The sequence below is a fragment of the Phalacrocorax aristotelis genome, chromosome 4 (genome assembly GCF_949628215.1).
Source record: "Phalacrocorax aristotelis chromosome 4, bGulAri2.1, whole genome shotgun sequence".
NCBI lineage: Eukaryota > Metazoa > Chordata > Aves > Suliformes > Phalacrocoracidae > Phalacrocorax > Phalacrocorax aristotelis.
In genome coordinates this window covers 82,103,366-82,121,072 of record NC_134279.1, presented here as the reverse complement: position 1 = coordinate 82,121,072, position 17,707 = coordinate 82,103,366, and the positions used below count along the sequence as shown (strand labels likewise).

The 17,707-nt window shown below is 46.5% G+C and overlaps 1 protein-coding gene across 1 annotated transcript in view; it reads right to left on the bottom strand.

Annotated features, from left to right (window-relative positions):
• Positions 1–4,113: 4,113 nt before the first annotated feature.
• ATRN (attractin) overlaps positions 4,114–17,707 on the bottom strand; it is a 161,267-nt gene continuing 147,673 nt past the window's right edge. The window contains exons 28-29 of the mRNA XM_075092237.1: positions 7,102–7,216; positions 4,114–6,055 (exon numbers count right to left, since the gene is read on the bottom strand). Coding sequence (XP_074948338.1) covers positions 5,931–6,055; positions 7,102–7,216 — 240 coding nt within the window. The 3' untranslated portion in view covers positions 4,114–5,930. The remainder of the gene's footprint in view (positions 6,056–7,101; positions 7,217–17,707) is intronic.

Here is a 17,707-nt window from a genome sequence, read left to right as displayed (position 1 = left end):
GACTTACTTGAACCCCGAACGCGGAAGCCCTGAGCTTTGGGACAGTCGCCGAAGCAAAGAAAGACCAGCTGTATCACAAGAGCAAGGACCCCTGACCCCAGCATTGAGGGTGGAACAAATAAATTCCCTCTTCAGCCCGGACTATCCCAGGTGACCTGCACGGAGGAGGATGAGCCCCTTTTTCCCTGTAGTGAAGACTCGGACGCCTCTTTAGGATGCTCCTCCCTTCCACTGCCCTTCAGAGACAGCTTCAGGGACCAGGAGCTTCCCTAAGGGACCTGCCCTCCTACGTGGCGATGAAGGGTTTGGGGCATTGCAAGGCAGTGTGGGGACACAGCAGCCTCCCCCCGTGCTTTGCTGGAGGGCTCGTCTCCTTTTTCCTCCCAGATTGGGTCCCTGGCCCAGGGTGAACCCAGCCTGCTCGGGGGGACACGAGCACCTGGAGATCCACCACCCCCCTCACTCCAGCCAGGAGTCTTTAAAAACATCTTGAGCCATTTCTTCTCCCTATTTTAAGGAAGGAGAGGGGGAAAAGGGAGAAGAAAAAGCAGGGTTGGGGGGGGGGAAATTAACCAGATCATCTACTTTTTATTTCAGAGGAAAGATTTGCATTATTTGCTTTTATTTATATACATGTACTTCACATTTGTATTTAAAATGCACAGATCTCCCAATAATCTTCTCGTTCCTGCTTTAAATTAGCTGTTATTTTACAATACAAAAAATTATACCAAAAACTGCAGTCCTAAATGTGTGTATGTATAACACCCACGATCCCCGGCAATGAAATAGTTTACAATACTTGCTCATATTTACATATGGATGCAATAAATGCTAAATTATACATATTAACAAACTAAGCTCAAGTCTGAACACAGATGAGAATCATAAATAATTACAGACCAAAAAAAAGAAAAAGGAAAAAAAAATCCAGAATACAATTAATTCAAGGATCGAAGTGTAAAGACAATTTATTGTGCACAAATTTCAGAGTAATAGAAAACTCTATTTTTATTTTCTTTTTTCCTTTTTTTTTAAAAACAAAAAAATAAATGGACTGACATATGTTACACTCCTCCACATTTTATTATTTTTTTAACTTCTTTCTTCTGGTGAGGTTTGTGGAGTCAATGAAAAATGTAGAGGAACCGTCTAAAGAACTATAGTACCTGGAAGACGCACAAAAATAGTCCATGTCTAGTGTTAGAACAAAATCACAAACAGAATAAAACCTGCCCTGATGCACAAGCAGAAAAAACCCAGCACATCCACGTTATTGTAGTATTCCCAGCATGGAAAGCTAAACTAATTTAAGCAGCTATCAACGGAAAGAGTGTGAATTTGACTAAAATTGCCACCGACACACCCGAAAAAGAGAAATGCGCCCCTACCCCTCCCTTCCCTTTGCTCCCGAGCCTGCCAGCGGCACCTTCCCACCCAAAGCACGCGCTGCTCCCTCTCCCACCCGCTCTCGCACCTTCGCTCAGGAGGCTCCGAAAACCCAACCCCCCTCCCCTCCTAGGGCATTCCCAAGTGAAGATGAAAAGCAAACGGGAAGAGATGTCCCGGCTCGCTCCGAGTCGGACGGATGAGGTTAAAAGCCGCTCCTGGCACGTGGGGGCCGTTCTTTGCGTTCTCGCAAGCTCAGTGCCGGCAAAGCCCCGTTCGCAGGGAAAAGGGTGTTACGGGTTCAGAGGTGCAGCCCGGTCCCTATCTCAGGGTCTCGTGGAAAAGAGAGAGCAGCCGCTAACATCGGGAGCGGTCAGAGGCGGAGAATCAGCCTCCTCTTTGTGGCACTGGACTTTCAGCAGGTTTGGGGAAAAGCCTAATGTTTTATTTCAGCCCCGAGCCAGGGGACGTCATCAAAAGCTCGTTTCAGCTTCTTTAGGGCCAATCTAGCTGAGCTGCCGTTTTAAAACCATATTATAAACCCGGTGACTATGTATTTCGGTAAACATTTACCGCAGAGAAAATGTTTCTGAGCAATATTTAGTACACAAACTACCCCTACGGAAGTCCGTACCTGCCAACGGGGGCCGTCGTGCTTTTATGGTACCATACCATCAAATTTTGGTAAATTATACGCTACGACTTCATGCTAATCACAGGCATTACCCCATCATGTGTAGCTTTGTTTTGGCCATGTCAAAACAGCGCGTTTTAAGCCCAGGGAGAGTGGCAGTAACGCAAGAAGTTGCGTCCCATAATCCTTCTTGTATTCAATACGTTGACCCGCACCATGGCAGGGTCTCTTGTCACTCGTGCTACAACGGCCCAGAGAAAATTCTGGGCTAAAAAGAATGGAAAACAGGGAACCGAAAGAAAGTATGTTATTTGGAGATCCAATGGCACCGTTGCTTTCTAGAAGGGCTACAACATCTCTGATTTTTTACTAATTTTTTTAAGGGCTACTCTCAAATAAAACTGTTCTGAGGGTTGAGACCTTGAATGCTGAATTTCAGCCAGTTATAAACGCTTGAAAATAGTGATTCTGAATGGAAAATCACTTGCAGAGTCTTAATGGTAGAGGCTTAAACTGCTGACTTAATCCTCCGAGTAATGACTGCTTTAAGGACATTTATTACCTGTCTTCAAGCGTTGTTCTTTTTCCCCTTTCAAACGGAAGAGCCGTATTTTACTTCACTTATACATTAAAGTGAAATGCATTTGAATACATAAAAGTCAGGTTATGCCTCCCTGCTTTATACCGCAAGATATCATGAATATAATTCGATGTTTCTTTAAAGCTCTGGAAAGTTATCTAATGCTCATCATATGAAGAAGTTATTAAGACAAAACTCATACATCATTTAAAATGCATCAAAAATACATTCAATATTTTTCTGGTTTATATACACTTTAAATCTTTCAATGTTCTGCACGCTACTGTATAGTTTATGTACAAGTGCAAAATCGGTGTGTTATTTTTCATTTATTTACAGATTCTCCCATGAAATAAGGTTGCTCTTTCCCCCAAACCCACAAATCCTTCACTTCTGATATTGGCCTAGTGATAAAGCACCGGCAATTCTCCTTCCCCCCATCCATTCCCACCTTCGTTTCTATTTTACCTTTAAATCGGGATGAAACTGTTTGCAGCAGAGATATGTATGAGAGTTCTCTTTTCCCCTCATCAGTATGGAGATAAGATGCAGGGCAGAGCTACATCCTAAAGGAGCCGTTTCGTTTTATTTGTATAAATAACTCTCCTTCCTCTATTTACATTTTTTGGTTCTGCTAAATCTCAAGGTTTTGATCAATTTTGCTTGTCTTTCCAACACCCGACCCCTAACTTTGTGGCTACAGTTCTGGGCATGCTCCAGCAGAAGCTTTTGAGACCAGACGACCCAGCTCTCCGGGGCAGGGGGGAGGGGAATAAAAACCCATTTATGTCTTTTTGTTACTGTAAAAATATATCACCCCTCCAGGCCTGGTGTTCTGAAACCTCTTCAGGAAAACCTAAGCAACAACTTTAAGCACCTGCTTAAGTGCCGTCCTAATTACGGAGACTTAAGCACAAGAGCTTTCTCAATTTGGGTTGGCAGATTTCCTCCCCCCAAAAAAAGGTGCTGGAGAAGCGAGCGGATGACATCTCCCAGCGTGAGGATGTGCATCGCAGCTGAGAACGTGTAACGGAGTAACAGGGGAGGGATTTCAGTCCGGTAGAATTTCTCTAGTTCAGGTCGGCCCTGTACGCATAGGAAGTTAGAAAATATTTTCAGGAGATGAATCTGTCTGAGGTAATCTGTGCGTCAGCGCACATTTGTGCATCAAAATTTAAATTGCCTAAACCCCTTCCTTCTGAAAGACGGAGCTCACCCCTTTCTCTCCCGTGATTTCTTTTCCCCAGAGGGCATTTAGCCGTCTAGTTTAGAAACAGATGCATTATATATATAAATATAAATATATAAAATGCATTTTTCCCCCAATATTTTTTTCTGCAATTCTGTTATATTTGTTAAACGCCACGTTAAATCAGCGTTATAATCCACCACGGTCCTGAAACCAGCAGGCTGTCCCCCGTCACTGCCGCCCAGACACGCACGGCAATTCACGTCTTTACTGTGATGCTGACGCGCTCCAAAGAGCTTCTTCAAAATAGGTTTTTTAAAAAAACAAACAAACAACAAAAAAAACCCCAAAAAAGGAACAGGTGGCTCTGATATGATCACCAAAATGTGCACAAAAAAAGATGCAGTTGCTTGGCTTTCACCTGGGAAAAGGCTGCTACCTGGCCGGAGGGTTCAAGAGCACTTTCCTTCACCCCCCCCTTGATTTGTTACTTCTCTGTTTCATAAATACTAGACGCCCTCATCAGCAACCAGCGACTCGGCGACAATGAAACGGCACCTACTGCGACCAAGCCACAATTACACGCCTCGTTTGGCGCCTTCGTGTAACATCCTCCTGCCAACGTCACAGCCTCGCGCGGCCCCGGCACTGCGCCGCATTCCAGATGCGAGGAAGACGCTGGGCACCTGCACGCACAGACTGATGGGGTTAAGCCCAACCTTGAACCTCGAAACATAATCCCAGCCAGTCGGGGTACTTCGGATGGCTTGATACGTCCCCCCCAAAGCCAAGCCTTCTCTCTGCTGTTCGCGCGTCCCTTCCTCCCACCAACAAGCCACCTTCTTCTACACCTAAGAGAGTTCAACCCAAATGGCAAACAAACGGCATAAAGCGCAAACCTGTGGCCAAACGAAGCTGCTCTCCTTGCTTTTTATTTCAAGTTCTATTTTACTTCCTCCTGAAATGATCTGGCACCCGGAGCGTTGCTTTTTACACCGTGTAAGGAGATGAAGCAAGTCTTACTGCCGAGGAGCGATGCCTCTTGAGCCCTGACCCAGCTCAGCTCTCGTCCAGAAGACTGGCAGGAAGGACGGGGGAGGGAAAGAGGCCAAACGGGCAGAGAAAAATCAGAAGGAATATAACGTATCTGACCTGGAACACAAACTGCTTCTATTAAAAGCGCTGGTGAAACCAGGAGTTTTCTTACGGGATACTGAAACTCTCCTTCCCCTCCAGATATTTCCATCTGGCTGAGTGGTTTGTTGGTCAGGAAAATGCCATTTTCCCCTGACTGCGCGTGATATATTAAGAACAAAGATTGCCTTGGGTGACTATATATATGTGCGTATACATATATTTAAAAGGAATATAATTATGTTAAGTAGAAATGTGTGTAGCAGTCTCCTCACTCCCTAGATCTGTTCAAGTCTAGGCACTTGTGTGTGGTGTACTCCAAGCGGGTTAAGACTATGTAAACACGGAGTCCTCCAAAAGCAACATTCAGCTTCTCCAGGCATTGCATGTGGTCTGAGCAACACGCGACGTCAACCTTTAAACCACGCCAGCTTTCGCATTCCTGATGTTCTGGACCACGATGACCACAAAAACGCTGTATCTGGAAGAGAGTTCCACTGAAATAATGAGGGAATAAAGATATTAAATGAAAACAAAGGATGAAGATGCTTTGAAGATTAATAGTAGTGTTTATGTGTTGAGAGCTGACACCTGTAAACACTGCGTCTTTTTCTTTTTGTACAGTTTGATAAATACATGAACTACAAAGCACTTTCCATGTATAAACCTGAGTGTCATTCATATCGGACTACTATTCTATTTACACTGACCATGAATGGCGGCGATCGGATGTTACTGGACCTGCAATAAAATTATTTTACTTTAAACTCGAAGAAAACAAAGGAGCAATCTGAAGCCACGTGTCAGTAAAACTTAAGTGGAGCAGTTGTCAAACAAAGCCAACTATCACGCAGATGAGAGAAAAAGTTGAGTTCAAAGAAGTTGCGTCTTTCTCGAGCGCTTCCAGTCTCTCGTGACACAACTCCAAAATCTTTCTCCGCCTCCTACTAGGTATTACTTTTCCGTTTTGTTTAAAACCCTAGACAGTTTCTGATGTCCATGCATCAAATACAGGTTCCTGGCTGTGCAGGGGGCTGCTGTTTCCGATTTCGTATTGCACCCGATTTCTCTTTGTAGGCAATTGGCATCTGTTGTGAAATGTCCACCAGCGCACTGGCCACTGCAAGACCTGAGGCAACAAAACAGAATAGTCACGGAACGGAACAGTCACAGACAAAAGCCTGCCACAGCTGAGAAAAACCCTCCAAGGCACAAAATGAGTATCATTTTTTTGAGTTCTTCTTCAAAAAAGCAAACTAGAAAAACGGTTTCGCTTAAGAGATTAAACTCTAGCAGCTATTCCGAAATAAGCCTTTTAAATATTGTACGTTTTATTGAAAGCAACCGCAGCAGAAAAAGCTGGAAATAAGAAGCGTGGGTATTAATGGATGCGAAACCCATAATATTAGAGGTGTCTTTCTCTGCACCAGTAGATGGGCCAGAATAAATCCCGAAAGCATGTGTGCACGGAGGTTCCGGTGCACTTCCCGGACATCCATCATCTCTGCAACCTCCTCTTGGCAGCTCCACAAACAAACCAGTGCTGGCCATCTGGGATTTAGCTCAGTGCAGCTCACAACCAAACCCATCTATCTCAAACCCAGCTAATACACGTTTAGGATCCTCTGCTTCACCGTGCTCACCGGGCGCTGGAGAACCCCCCGTTAAATCACAAATTCCCCAGGAGACTGTCTCTCAGAGCCCTGCAGGTAGGTTTAGTGCTTACGAAGGGGCTGGAAACAGGGAAAACAAGCTGGATGGAGAAAATCTGTCTGTCCAGAGCTGCTAAGAGGAGGGCACGGATGCTTTGGAAGGCTTGATGTCTCTCTACAAATGGAGCTGAGTTTGGACAGAATAGACTGGGAGACCAAGTTACGTTCATAAGTAACTACTGCAAACCTGCCTGTACCAGATCCCCTTTTTTCCCCAGCCATAAATTAAAGTGTAATCCAAATGCCACATGTTCATCCACCAACTGACCCAAGAAATTGAATGAAACCTCAGGTCAGAAGCTAGCAGGGCCCAAGCTTAAAATAACCCGAGCACATCCACAGCTACGGCGTGGGTACGGCAACTGCTGCGGGATGGAGTCTGGAACTGTAAGGTGAGTCTGTGAGGCTGGGGAAGGAGCACAGAGTTAATACCAAGCCGGCAGAGACCGGAGATATTCCTCACCTGACTGTCCCGGTGGTGGTATACCCCCAAGTCCTCGAGGCAACCTCACGAATACAGAGAGAACGGCTGCTTTGTTCCCAAAGCAGGGCTCCAGCGCTATTGGCTTTGGTACAGTCTGCAGCGAGGGAATCAAGAGGAGAAAACAAATGTTATACGGTGTGTTACATGCCCCCTCTTACCCCACCATCGTCTTTCTCAGATTGTACAAGCTTCAGGGCACGAAGCATGTTTCTGCGCTTGGCGGATTTCCAGCATGTAGCTAGCAAAGCTAAAACCAACGTTAGTAACGATCAAAACCCCAGTCATCGCAAAAAAACACATTTACTTAATAAAAATCTAGATATTAAAAAGTCAAGCACAGCACAAGGCTTGTATTTCTCCTTAAATTCAAGAACAAAGGAGCAGCTTACACTGAACGACAGGATTGAGGGCTTTTTCCTCCTCCGAACCCAACAGCAGCGTATCACAAATACCGGCCCGTCTGACCGCTGTGATTTGGCGGGTCAACGTCTATTTTCAGAGTTTAACCCCACCTAACACCTTTGCAGCGCTGTATGCATTGACACGGTGAAGAGCATTTACCCCCAAACCACTCACTCTCTTTCACTGTTTGCTTTAAGCTGTGCTCCCCGAATTTTGTCTTTCATTTCTCTTCTTTCCCAAGGGATGGTGTTCATTTTCCAGCGGTCTTATAGGCCACTTTCTAGGTTCTTCGGTAGCTGGTTGCTCTGGCAGCTGAAAGTGCTTTAGAAAGTCTACTGGATTGTACTGTCCTTTTTTCAACCAAAAGGAGAAGATTCTGTAGAGCAGAGGATCAGTTTGTGATCCTGGCTCTGTTTCAGCAACCCGTTGTATCCCAAGATGGACTACTCTTAACATGCTTTACTGGAGCCTCGTTACTTTGAATATTTCGCACTTATATTGCAAACAGGCAAATTCCAGGGGAAAATGCAACAGGCACATCAGGGGCCTGGAGCATCTCCCTTGGGAGGAAAGGCTGAGAGACCTGGGCTTGTTCAGCCTGGAGAAGAGAAGGCTGAGGGGGGATCTCATCAATGCCTATAAATATCTGAAGGGCGGGTGTCAGGAGGATGGGCCGGGCTCTTCTCAGCGGTGCCCAACGCCAGGCCAAGGGGCCACGGGCACAAGCTGGAACACGGGAAGTTCCACCTGAACAGGAGGACAAACCCCTTCCCTGTGCGGGTGCCAGAGCAGGGGCACAGGCTGCCCAGAGAGGCTGTGGGGTCCCTTCCCTGGAGACATTCACCCCCCGCCTGGACGCGGCCCTGTGCCCCTGCTCTGGGGGTGCCTGCTCCAGCAGGGGGTGGGACGGGATGAGCTCCAGAGGGCCCTTCCAGCCCCCGCCACTCTGGGATGCTGGGATTCTGTGAAACACGGACATGAAATAAAGTTTTCAGACAAAATGTGAATTGGTAACTATGAAGATGTAACGGGCAGCCAGCTTTCTCCCAGCCTAGAGGAGCAGGGGAATGGATCCCTTGCTGACCCTCAGGCCTTTGAACATCACCCTCCCATTGTACTCTTGTTAAGATCTTATTTGAACGATCATTTGCTAACTGCTATATGTTATTAGAAAGACAAAATGCAACAGCACAGCCCAGAAACTAAAATACGTTCTTACCTGAGCCGGGCCCCGATCCCACACACAATTACACGCCATCAACGTGATCGTGGGATGGCACAACAGTAGGATGAGGATGCAAATCTACGCCTATGAGTACAGGGACAAGAGAGTGCCTCCGTTTGCTTTATATCAGCAAAAAAAGCTGAGAAACACTATTTTACCTGACACACTCAGTGCTTTCTGATTTCTCATTTAGTATGGACAAATTCTACCCTGGTATTAATGAAATAATTATTGCTTTTTCCATTCCGCATAAAACTGTACTACTGTACTTAAATGTTCAACAAAAACTCAATACAAGGCACTGGAAAAAACCGAACAGGAGTCAAACAATGCTATTAAATTACTGCTGCTCGATAAAAAAGAAAAAAAGAGATGACAGCAAGCAAAATGAAACTTAGAACTGTTTTCATATCTCATATTTACTGTAATGACTGCAACAACAATTTGTTAGTCTGTGCAAGGTAGATAAATACGCATTCTACAGGCTGTAACGACGTCAGCTGCCGGCTGCCTGGTTTATGATTGCAGATTTCTTCATCTGCTCCCCACCCCCAACCACGGGATCAAACTCAAAATAATGCTTTTCCCACAAAGCAGCCAAGCATACCCCGGTGCTGTATCCCACAGGCGACTCAATTACCAGAGGTAATGGAGAGAGCACAGAGAAGGCAACTGCAAAAACACAGCCCACGGACTTCTGGTGTACGAGTGGGAGCATGCACCGAGCACAAAGTCTATTTTCTTTTGAAGAGAGCCAGGCACCTTACATATCCCACTGTTAATAAAACAGTCCTGCTGCACCCCCGAGGTTGGAGCACGGTGCTTGCGTGTAACAGCGAGTACTCGCACTCATCCTCGGCGCTGAGCAGCGGCAAAGACCAAGCAGAGCAGCGGTGGGGGAAGAGAGGGATGAAGGAGCAACTGAACAAGCCAAGAAGAGAGTATCTTTTCTAATACATTTTTAATGTATTTGTCTTTAACTCCTACTGGATTAATGGCCACAAAAATGATCAGATAGAGCCCCTCTGCTATGAGGCCGGGCTGGGAGAGTTGGGGTTGTTCAGCCTGGGGAAGAGAAGGCTGCGGGGAGACCTTATTGGGGCCTCCCAGTGCTTAAAGGGGGACTCTAGGAAGGATGGGGGCAGACTTTTTAGTAGGGCCTGTAGTGACAGGACAAGGGGTAATGGTTTTAAAATAAAAGGGTAGATTCAGGCTAGATCGAAGGAAGAAATTTTTACAGTGAGGGTGGTGAAGTACTGGTCCAGGTTGCCCCGAGAGGTGGTCAATGCCCCATCCCTGGAAACACCCAAGGCCAGGCTGGACGGGGCTCTGAGCGACCTGGTCTGGTTGAAGATGTCCCTGCTCACTGCAGGGGGATAGGACTAGATGACTTTTAAAGGCCCCTCCCAATCCAAAGCAGTCTATGATTCTAATCGAAACGGTTCTGCAACTCTGTTCCTTCCCCACCATAAGCTCTTCAGCGCAACTCTTTCCCAACATCCTTTGTAACGTCATGGGGATGCTCAGCAGCACACTCATCATCCTCCAGCCAATATGCAGCAACAGGAGGCTGGAAAATACTTCTCACAATCACCAACTCCAGCCCTTCGCTAATGCAGGTGCCTGCACATGAAAGTGCACTGCTCTGCTTTAGAAGTAGTTATGCTTTCAGCCTGTGCCATCACCGCTGTGAGACCTTTCCAGAGGCTCCCTGCTCCTGGATCTCACCGCTCTGACACCAGAAACTTCCTTCTAATCTCAATTCTTTCCCACTTAAATTTATTCATCCATCTGATGTTCTTCTGTGCCTTAACCCTCTCCCTGGGCTTTCCCCTAGTGCCCTTCTTGGCCTTCGTTTGGCTCATCTGAACAAGCAACGCTCTGCATTTCTTCTCTGAACACAAATACTCCCTTCTCCAGCTCTCCCAACAGTCCGCCTGCAACTTGTCTGCTGCTCTGGCCCATGGGTGACCTCAGAGGCGTTTCAGGCTTTGACAGGGTAATGGTATCAAAACCACCCTGATTCTCCTGCACATCATAAAATGGTAAGGAAGCAGTTCATTATAAAGCGCTCCGTCACAGAGCTGAAGGGACTTCGAGAGTAATTTAGCTCATCTCTCAGCCCCAAGCAAGACCCTTTCTCTTCCTCTGCCCTTTCCAAGTAATGAACCCTGAGCGTGCAGTAGAAACTCTCATTATGAGCCCCTGTGGGCACGATCTTTCCCTCTTCATGGGATTTTCATTTCGTTCCTCAAGGTCACACGTCTTCTTTCCTTCCGCTCTCCCGATCCCACTCCGAACCACGAGGAGCTCCTACTCAGGTGTCACCGGTGCTGAGAGCACCCCAAACAGGCAGCCAGTGCTGTCCCCCCGCGAGCGACGGCAGACCCTGGACATGGCAATACCTAAAATTCACTGTTCTTTCATAGGGATGAGTCTGACTCTCACGCTGCAGTGAATTTTTCATCTATCTGATGTACCATGGATAGCTGAGGGCAGAGGACATGCCTCTGAGCCTCCTCCCTTCCCTTGCCAATCTGCCCAGAAAAGCTGAGCATTAATAAAAAGTTGTTAATGTTTCAGCACGTGGGGAACTTTGTTTCTATTAACCATGCAAAACAAGGACGGATACTTTCTATAATGATGCATCCAAAATCTGTCAGGCAGCTGCAAGCTAGCTGGGAAGGAATATTCTAAGCGCAAAATCATCTTGCTGCACCTAATCTCAATCTTAAACCTAAAAGAGGAAAAAATGGTCTAGTGTCCATCAAAACCAGCTGTTTTCACGAGACAAGCCGCAGTTAATAACAGCAAAAACTGGCATAAAGAATCAAGTCCTGCGAATTTATTTTTGACAGCACCAGTTCGGGCACCTGCTTTTTGAACTGTGACTCATACTGCATCTCATCTCCAAGCGTGCGCTCGCCAGGCCAAGAGACAAAGCGCAGCCTGATGAAATGACTCACACGCCGAGTGACCGGAATGATGAATCTGATCCAAGCGAGAGGTCAGCCGGGAGTGAAGGGCATACTGCGCCCTCTGCGAGATACAGAGCGACCCGGCAGTGGGGCCTGGGGACCGTATTCTGCAGACAGGGAGGAAAACACGCAGCCATGTAATGGCTGTCTTGACCGAGGATCTCACCCACAGCTGGCCTTGCCGTGAGCCTGCTTGTGTTTTGACACAACCTATGTAGGTGCTAGTGCGGCGCAAAGCAGCGAAGGACAAGCTAGCTGGCTTCATCAAGCTGAATATTCATGGAGGGACCTAAAAAGAGCTCACACCTCCCTTCCCTCCCCACCTCTGCTGCAGGTCTCTCTCCTGCGTGGCTTCTGAATGCTCCTGTGGCAGATCCAAGCTGCTCTTCCGCAAGCTTTGGAGTGGACTCAGGAGCCAGAGATCAAGTCATTATAAATGCTTGTGCTTCAGTCTGACAGGTGGCTTTTAACGGCCCACTTAAAAATAAAAAAAAACAACAAAAAAAGGTGAATCTCCAAACTTTGTAACACCTTTCGTCAGATGGTTAAAACCAGCCTCTGCCAAAGACTTTCATTTAGAGTGTTTTGATAAACTCATTGTTGAATTACAGAAGCAATTCCTTTTTATTGAAGGCTTAATGGCACAATAAAGTAGACATTATTCAAATCTATGCAAATAAGGTGCATCCCTCAGACACTTGGCACAGGATGACTGCTTCACGCGGTGCCTGAGCAGCAGAGTCCCACACCAGGAGAGGGGCACAGAGGGGAACGCGCAGCCCAGCTGCTGGGGCGCGCGGGCGAAGACCACAGTTAACGGGATAAAAGGATCTCACCTTTGGTGATGGGTCAATCCACACGAGCCAAATTGCTACCCAACAGCCCCACAGAAAGGAGGTGTGCCCTTGATTCAAGAAACACAGAGCATGCTTGCACCCAGCCAGGCACAGAAGCAGTAACAAACACGTAGCCAGAAGACCATCTATCTCCCTTCTGGTTGTAACCAGGAGGGGGCCAGTGACGGCGATGCTCTGCTGCCCGGGATGTATCTGTGCTACGCCAGACTACTGCAGCTGGCCGACCCGTCCGGCAACCTTCCCCCGAGCTACTCCTTGTCCTCAGAGAAATATTGTGAGTGCGCCAGAGCTCTGGCTCTCAGAGCTCTTCGCACAGCTGATCATAGCATGGTTTGGGTTGGGAGGGACCTTTCGAGCCCATCCAGTCCAACCCCCTGCAGCGAGCAGGGACATCTCCACCCAGACCAGGTTGCTCAGAGCCCCGTCCAGCCTGGCCTTGGGTGTTCCCAGGGATGGGGCATCGACCACCTCTCGGGGCAACCTGGGCCAGGGTTTCACCATCCTCTCTGTAAAACATTTCTTCCTTACATCCAGTCTAAATCTGCCCTCTTTCAGTTTCAGACCATCACCCCTTGTCCTGTCACCGCAGGCCTTGCTACAGAGGCTGCCCCCGTCCTTCCTAGAGTCCCCCTTTAAGCACTGGGAGGCCCCAATAAGGTCTCCCCGCAGCCTTCTCTTCCCCAGGCTGAACCACCCCAACTCTCCCAGCCCGGCCCCACAGCAGAGGGGCTCCAGCCCTCGGAGCATTTCTGTGCCCCCTCTGGCCCCGCTCCAACAGCCCCATGTCCTTCCCGTGCTGAGGAGCCCCGAGCTGGAGGCGGCGCTGCAGGGGGGTCTCACAGAGCGGTGCAGAGGGGCAGGACTCCCTCCCTCGCCCTGCTGCCCACAAATAACTTGAACTTTTCTCCTCTGATGGACTTTGCTCCTCCACGCTAGCAAAACTGCGATCAATGGGAATGGTGATAAAAACCCAACAGCTAGGAATCAGGATAGTGCAAATGTCGAACAAAGACCAAAAAAACCCAACAAAGACTCTCAGCCTGGTGCACAGATTTAAACACGCTTTCCTGGGCAAGGTGCACCGTCAGGAAGGTGCGCTGCCGCATTGGTTTTTTAACCGTGAAGCACTGCCGCGCGTTTTGCGTTAGGCAGCGCTTGGAAACAGCGAGTGCCCTTTTTTGGGTGAAAACATAAAGTTCATGGTATTTTAGTAAGTGGTGACACAACCCTGTTATTCCTGGAGGCAGCGAAATCCGTTCTCAGCTGTTTCCCACAGATGACTTTATTGGCCAAAAGCAGCACTAAAAAGCCAAGCAATTTCAGCTGTTTGTGAGTTTTGATATGTACTTAATATGCGTAAAGCTTAAACAATTATAGGAGTTAAAAGCAGTAAGAGACCTATTAGGTCATCTAATTAGTCCAGCTTCTCCAGCAGGATTTTCTACACAAACAGGGCATTTTCCAGGACTTGTCTGGGCTATTTCTAGGTGACCCAGGTGCGGAGTGCACCACCGGTTCCCTTGGGAGACAATTTCACAGCCAAATGCTTTTCGCAATCAAGTTGAATTGCATGATGTTCAACCTAAACATTTCTTTTTTTATGTCATCTCATTATTTCTATTTACGCTGCTTATATTCGACAAATTCTAAAGGTTAATAATGTGTCACATAAAACTAATGGCTAGAACAATAAATATTCTGTGTAATTTAAAAAACACAGCATCAATTTTATTTAGGTGCTGTAATACACTGCCAGCATATTGCTTTTCAAATTGTATAAAAAAAAAATACTGTAGAGAATTTTTTTTCCTTAACAAGAAAACATATTTCTATGGTTTGATCAAATAACTCTTACATGGTTTTCAATTTCCAGTAAGGAAATTAAAATAAAGGAAAAACCTTATGGTGGGGGAAAAGAAGAGGAACATTACTGAAACAGTTCAACTTTATTATTTGATTCCACTTCTTCAGATGATTTCACGCCATAGAAAAAGGGTCAAATTCCATTTGCAAGTTTTTAAATTGTGCCATTAAAAGCTGACTGAACATTTGTAAAATAAGTTACAAGCAATTTTCTATAAAAAATAGAGCATTAAGTTTTAAAAATCATATTCTCAGGGTAATATGTATGTCCTCCAAGATAGAGATGAATGAACTTCCAGCAATAATTTGCAGTAAATGAGTTTAGATTAAAAATTTACATTTACCTTGTCCCCGATATCTACCTTGGAAGCGATACAGGGGCTGGGGAACGAATTGCGCACAACTCGGCCCCAACACTGGGTTCCTGCGCATGAGGAACTAAATAAAAACCATATCCAAAGCCTTAGATGAACGTTAACAGCCTGAAATCGAAAATACAGATCCGAGCATCCCGAGTTACCAATAACTGGGAGCATACGCGCAAACCAGCCTCATGGGGCTCCGAGTTTGCTCCCACTGCATTTCAGAAAACTGCTTCCTATTTTAAAGGCCATGTTGTCAATCCAGCAAAACACAGACACGAGCTCTCGGTGAAGGAAAGGATTTTGCGAGGCGAGTTTGTATTTCAAAAGCAGTCACCCTGAAATGACAAAATCTCATGCTTTGAGCATTGCCCCTCACGTAAGCCAACACTCGCCCTTCTCTTCCAATCCCCTGCTGATATCCCGGGGAGGGGATGGGATGGACAAGGCCATGGGTATCAAATCTGGGCAAAATACGTATGGCCAACAGGGGATAATTATTTTGACTTTATGTGGGTGAAGAGGCAGGAGTTTTCTGGTTCTTTTTGACCACTTGGCTGGGTTTTGCATATGAAAAAATGCAAGTAAAATAGCAACGAAACAGGACAGTTGGATGAAGACCCCAAACACAAGACAACTACTTGGCATAAAGGCATGCAGATAGGTCCCCGACAATGTTCCAGGGAGGCTGCTGCTGTTATTAGTACTTCAATCAGAGGAGACGCTCGTTTGCACTAGAGGGAAAAAAGAGCTTAGAGAAACCCTCTCCCGTGGGAAGCTTTGTGCTCCTTCCTCTCCCTCAGCACATTCCTCCTTATCAGCTAAAATCAGGGTCTATCCTGCTGAAAAATTTACAGTGTTCCAATCTAAAACTAGTTAAATCTCAATTATCAGCCTAATATTCCCTAAATACAAGGCAGGCTTAACAGATGTCTCTGTTGTTCCCACGATAGCTCCCTTCCAAATATTTATATTCCATATTATATGATGGAAGTGGCAAAAGTTTCCCCCGCAAGCCCCGAATTTTGCAACAGAAATCAAAACAAGATACCGGGCACTAGTTAACTGGAAATAATTCATTAGGTGAAGGTTTTCTCAGGTCTTTTTGTTGTTGCTCTCGCAGTAGGGATCGCAGCCAGCCTATATGCAGTTCTAGTGCAGCTAATCCGTTTTACACACCTCGGCTGCCCAGGTAACGCTCCCTTCTTACCACTGGCAACTCCTTCTAGCGTGGCACTCCTTCAAAGGCGATCATACGCTTCTCCATGAATTAGAAAGCGAGTCAGCACAAACAGAATTAACACCAAATATAAAGTACAGGCTGGGATGTCGCTTGTTGTACGTCCCTCGTCACCCTGATGCAACGGGAGGGCTCCTGCCATCCCCTCGTGTACACGGACCGGGTCTAATGAGTGGAAGGGCTTTTGCTAAAGACAAGGAGAGCTACACACTGACATGCTTTGAACGCCTTAGCTTTAATGCAGGGAAAAGCTCCTAGAACGAGCAAATGCTAGAAACCCCAGAAATAATACATTAGAAATCAAATTGCATTTCAAAAGGCAAGCTAACAAGCCTGAGCAGCCTGCCTTAGATAGGTCAGGCGAAATAAAACCAGCCGCTCTGGCCTTGAAGGCTGCGCGTGAAACGTCTCCAGCAACTGCCACATCAGATTACGATTATTCAGTTTATGTTTTCCCCCCTCAATTTCATCCCCTTCTTCCAACTATTATCCTTCTAAGGATAATGAATGACTTTCCCTTTCAGCTTATTTACACCACCCTTGGGAAAAACCCTAACCTACCTGTCCCACCCCAATGCACCTCGATAGCCAGGCCTTTTCTGCTTAAGACTACTTTAATATATCACCGCTCAATCCTGCCATCCTTCCAAATCTGCCTGCTTGCATGAGAACCCCATCTCAGCTTGACGGTATGGCGACATGGGAGACGTCGTGCTCGCTGTGCTGATGCTAACCTGGCTCATTTCAAGTGAAGTGGGTTGGGAGGGGGTCACAGAAGCTGGTCCATCAGCAAATTTGATGGACTAATAATGGGGCAATACCATAGAAATTTGATGGACTAATAATGGGGCAATACCATGTGAACTAAGGAGGAAATGAGCCACCAAGGGTGACAACCAGAACAGGGTAACAGCCATAAAAACCATCAGTTCCCTGGCCCTTAGTGGTTCTTCACTTCTCTCACTGCATGGAACAGCCCAGCATAGAGCTACGCGTGAAAATTTAGATGAAGTCGCCCTCTAGAAGTGCTGGAGCTGGACGATGCTTCATTTCACATCATTCCTCAGGGCAGTGGTACCCCTGCAGCGTCCCCAAGCCCATCACCCTCTGGCACAGGACTTCTAGCTACTCACTTCTCTGCTCATTACTGATGCTTGCAACTTCATTGCAATGTAAAAAGGAATTTAACAAGGGCACCACTCAGATGCGAAATACATGTAGACGGAACATATAAATCTGTGGTATCCCTTGCCCACTCCTAAATCAGCCCACCACGTCATCTCTGTACTTCATGAACAGATGGGACCTTCTGGCAGTCTTTAAACCACTCAACAGCACTTTCTTCCATAACAAAGCAAACTAATTACTAGAGTAAGATGCTATTTTCCATCAATTTTTCTGCTATTTTTAAGAAATCAGCCAGCTTGGTGAGCTGACGCCTGGTTAAGGATTTGCAGTGAAGCTGTTTTGCCCTCAGAAGCCTAACACAGCAGAATTAAATGCATGTCGGCATGAAGGTACAGAACACACTAAATGAACTTCACAAGGATTTTCCTCACCAAATACTTCTCTCACGCCGTTTAGGAAACTATAGATATGCACAGCCTGTTGATTACAGATGCAAAAATAATCACCTCTTAACACTGGCTTTGCATGTT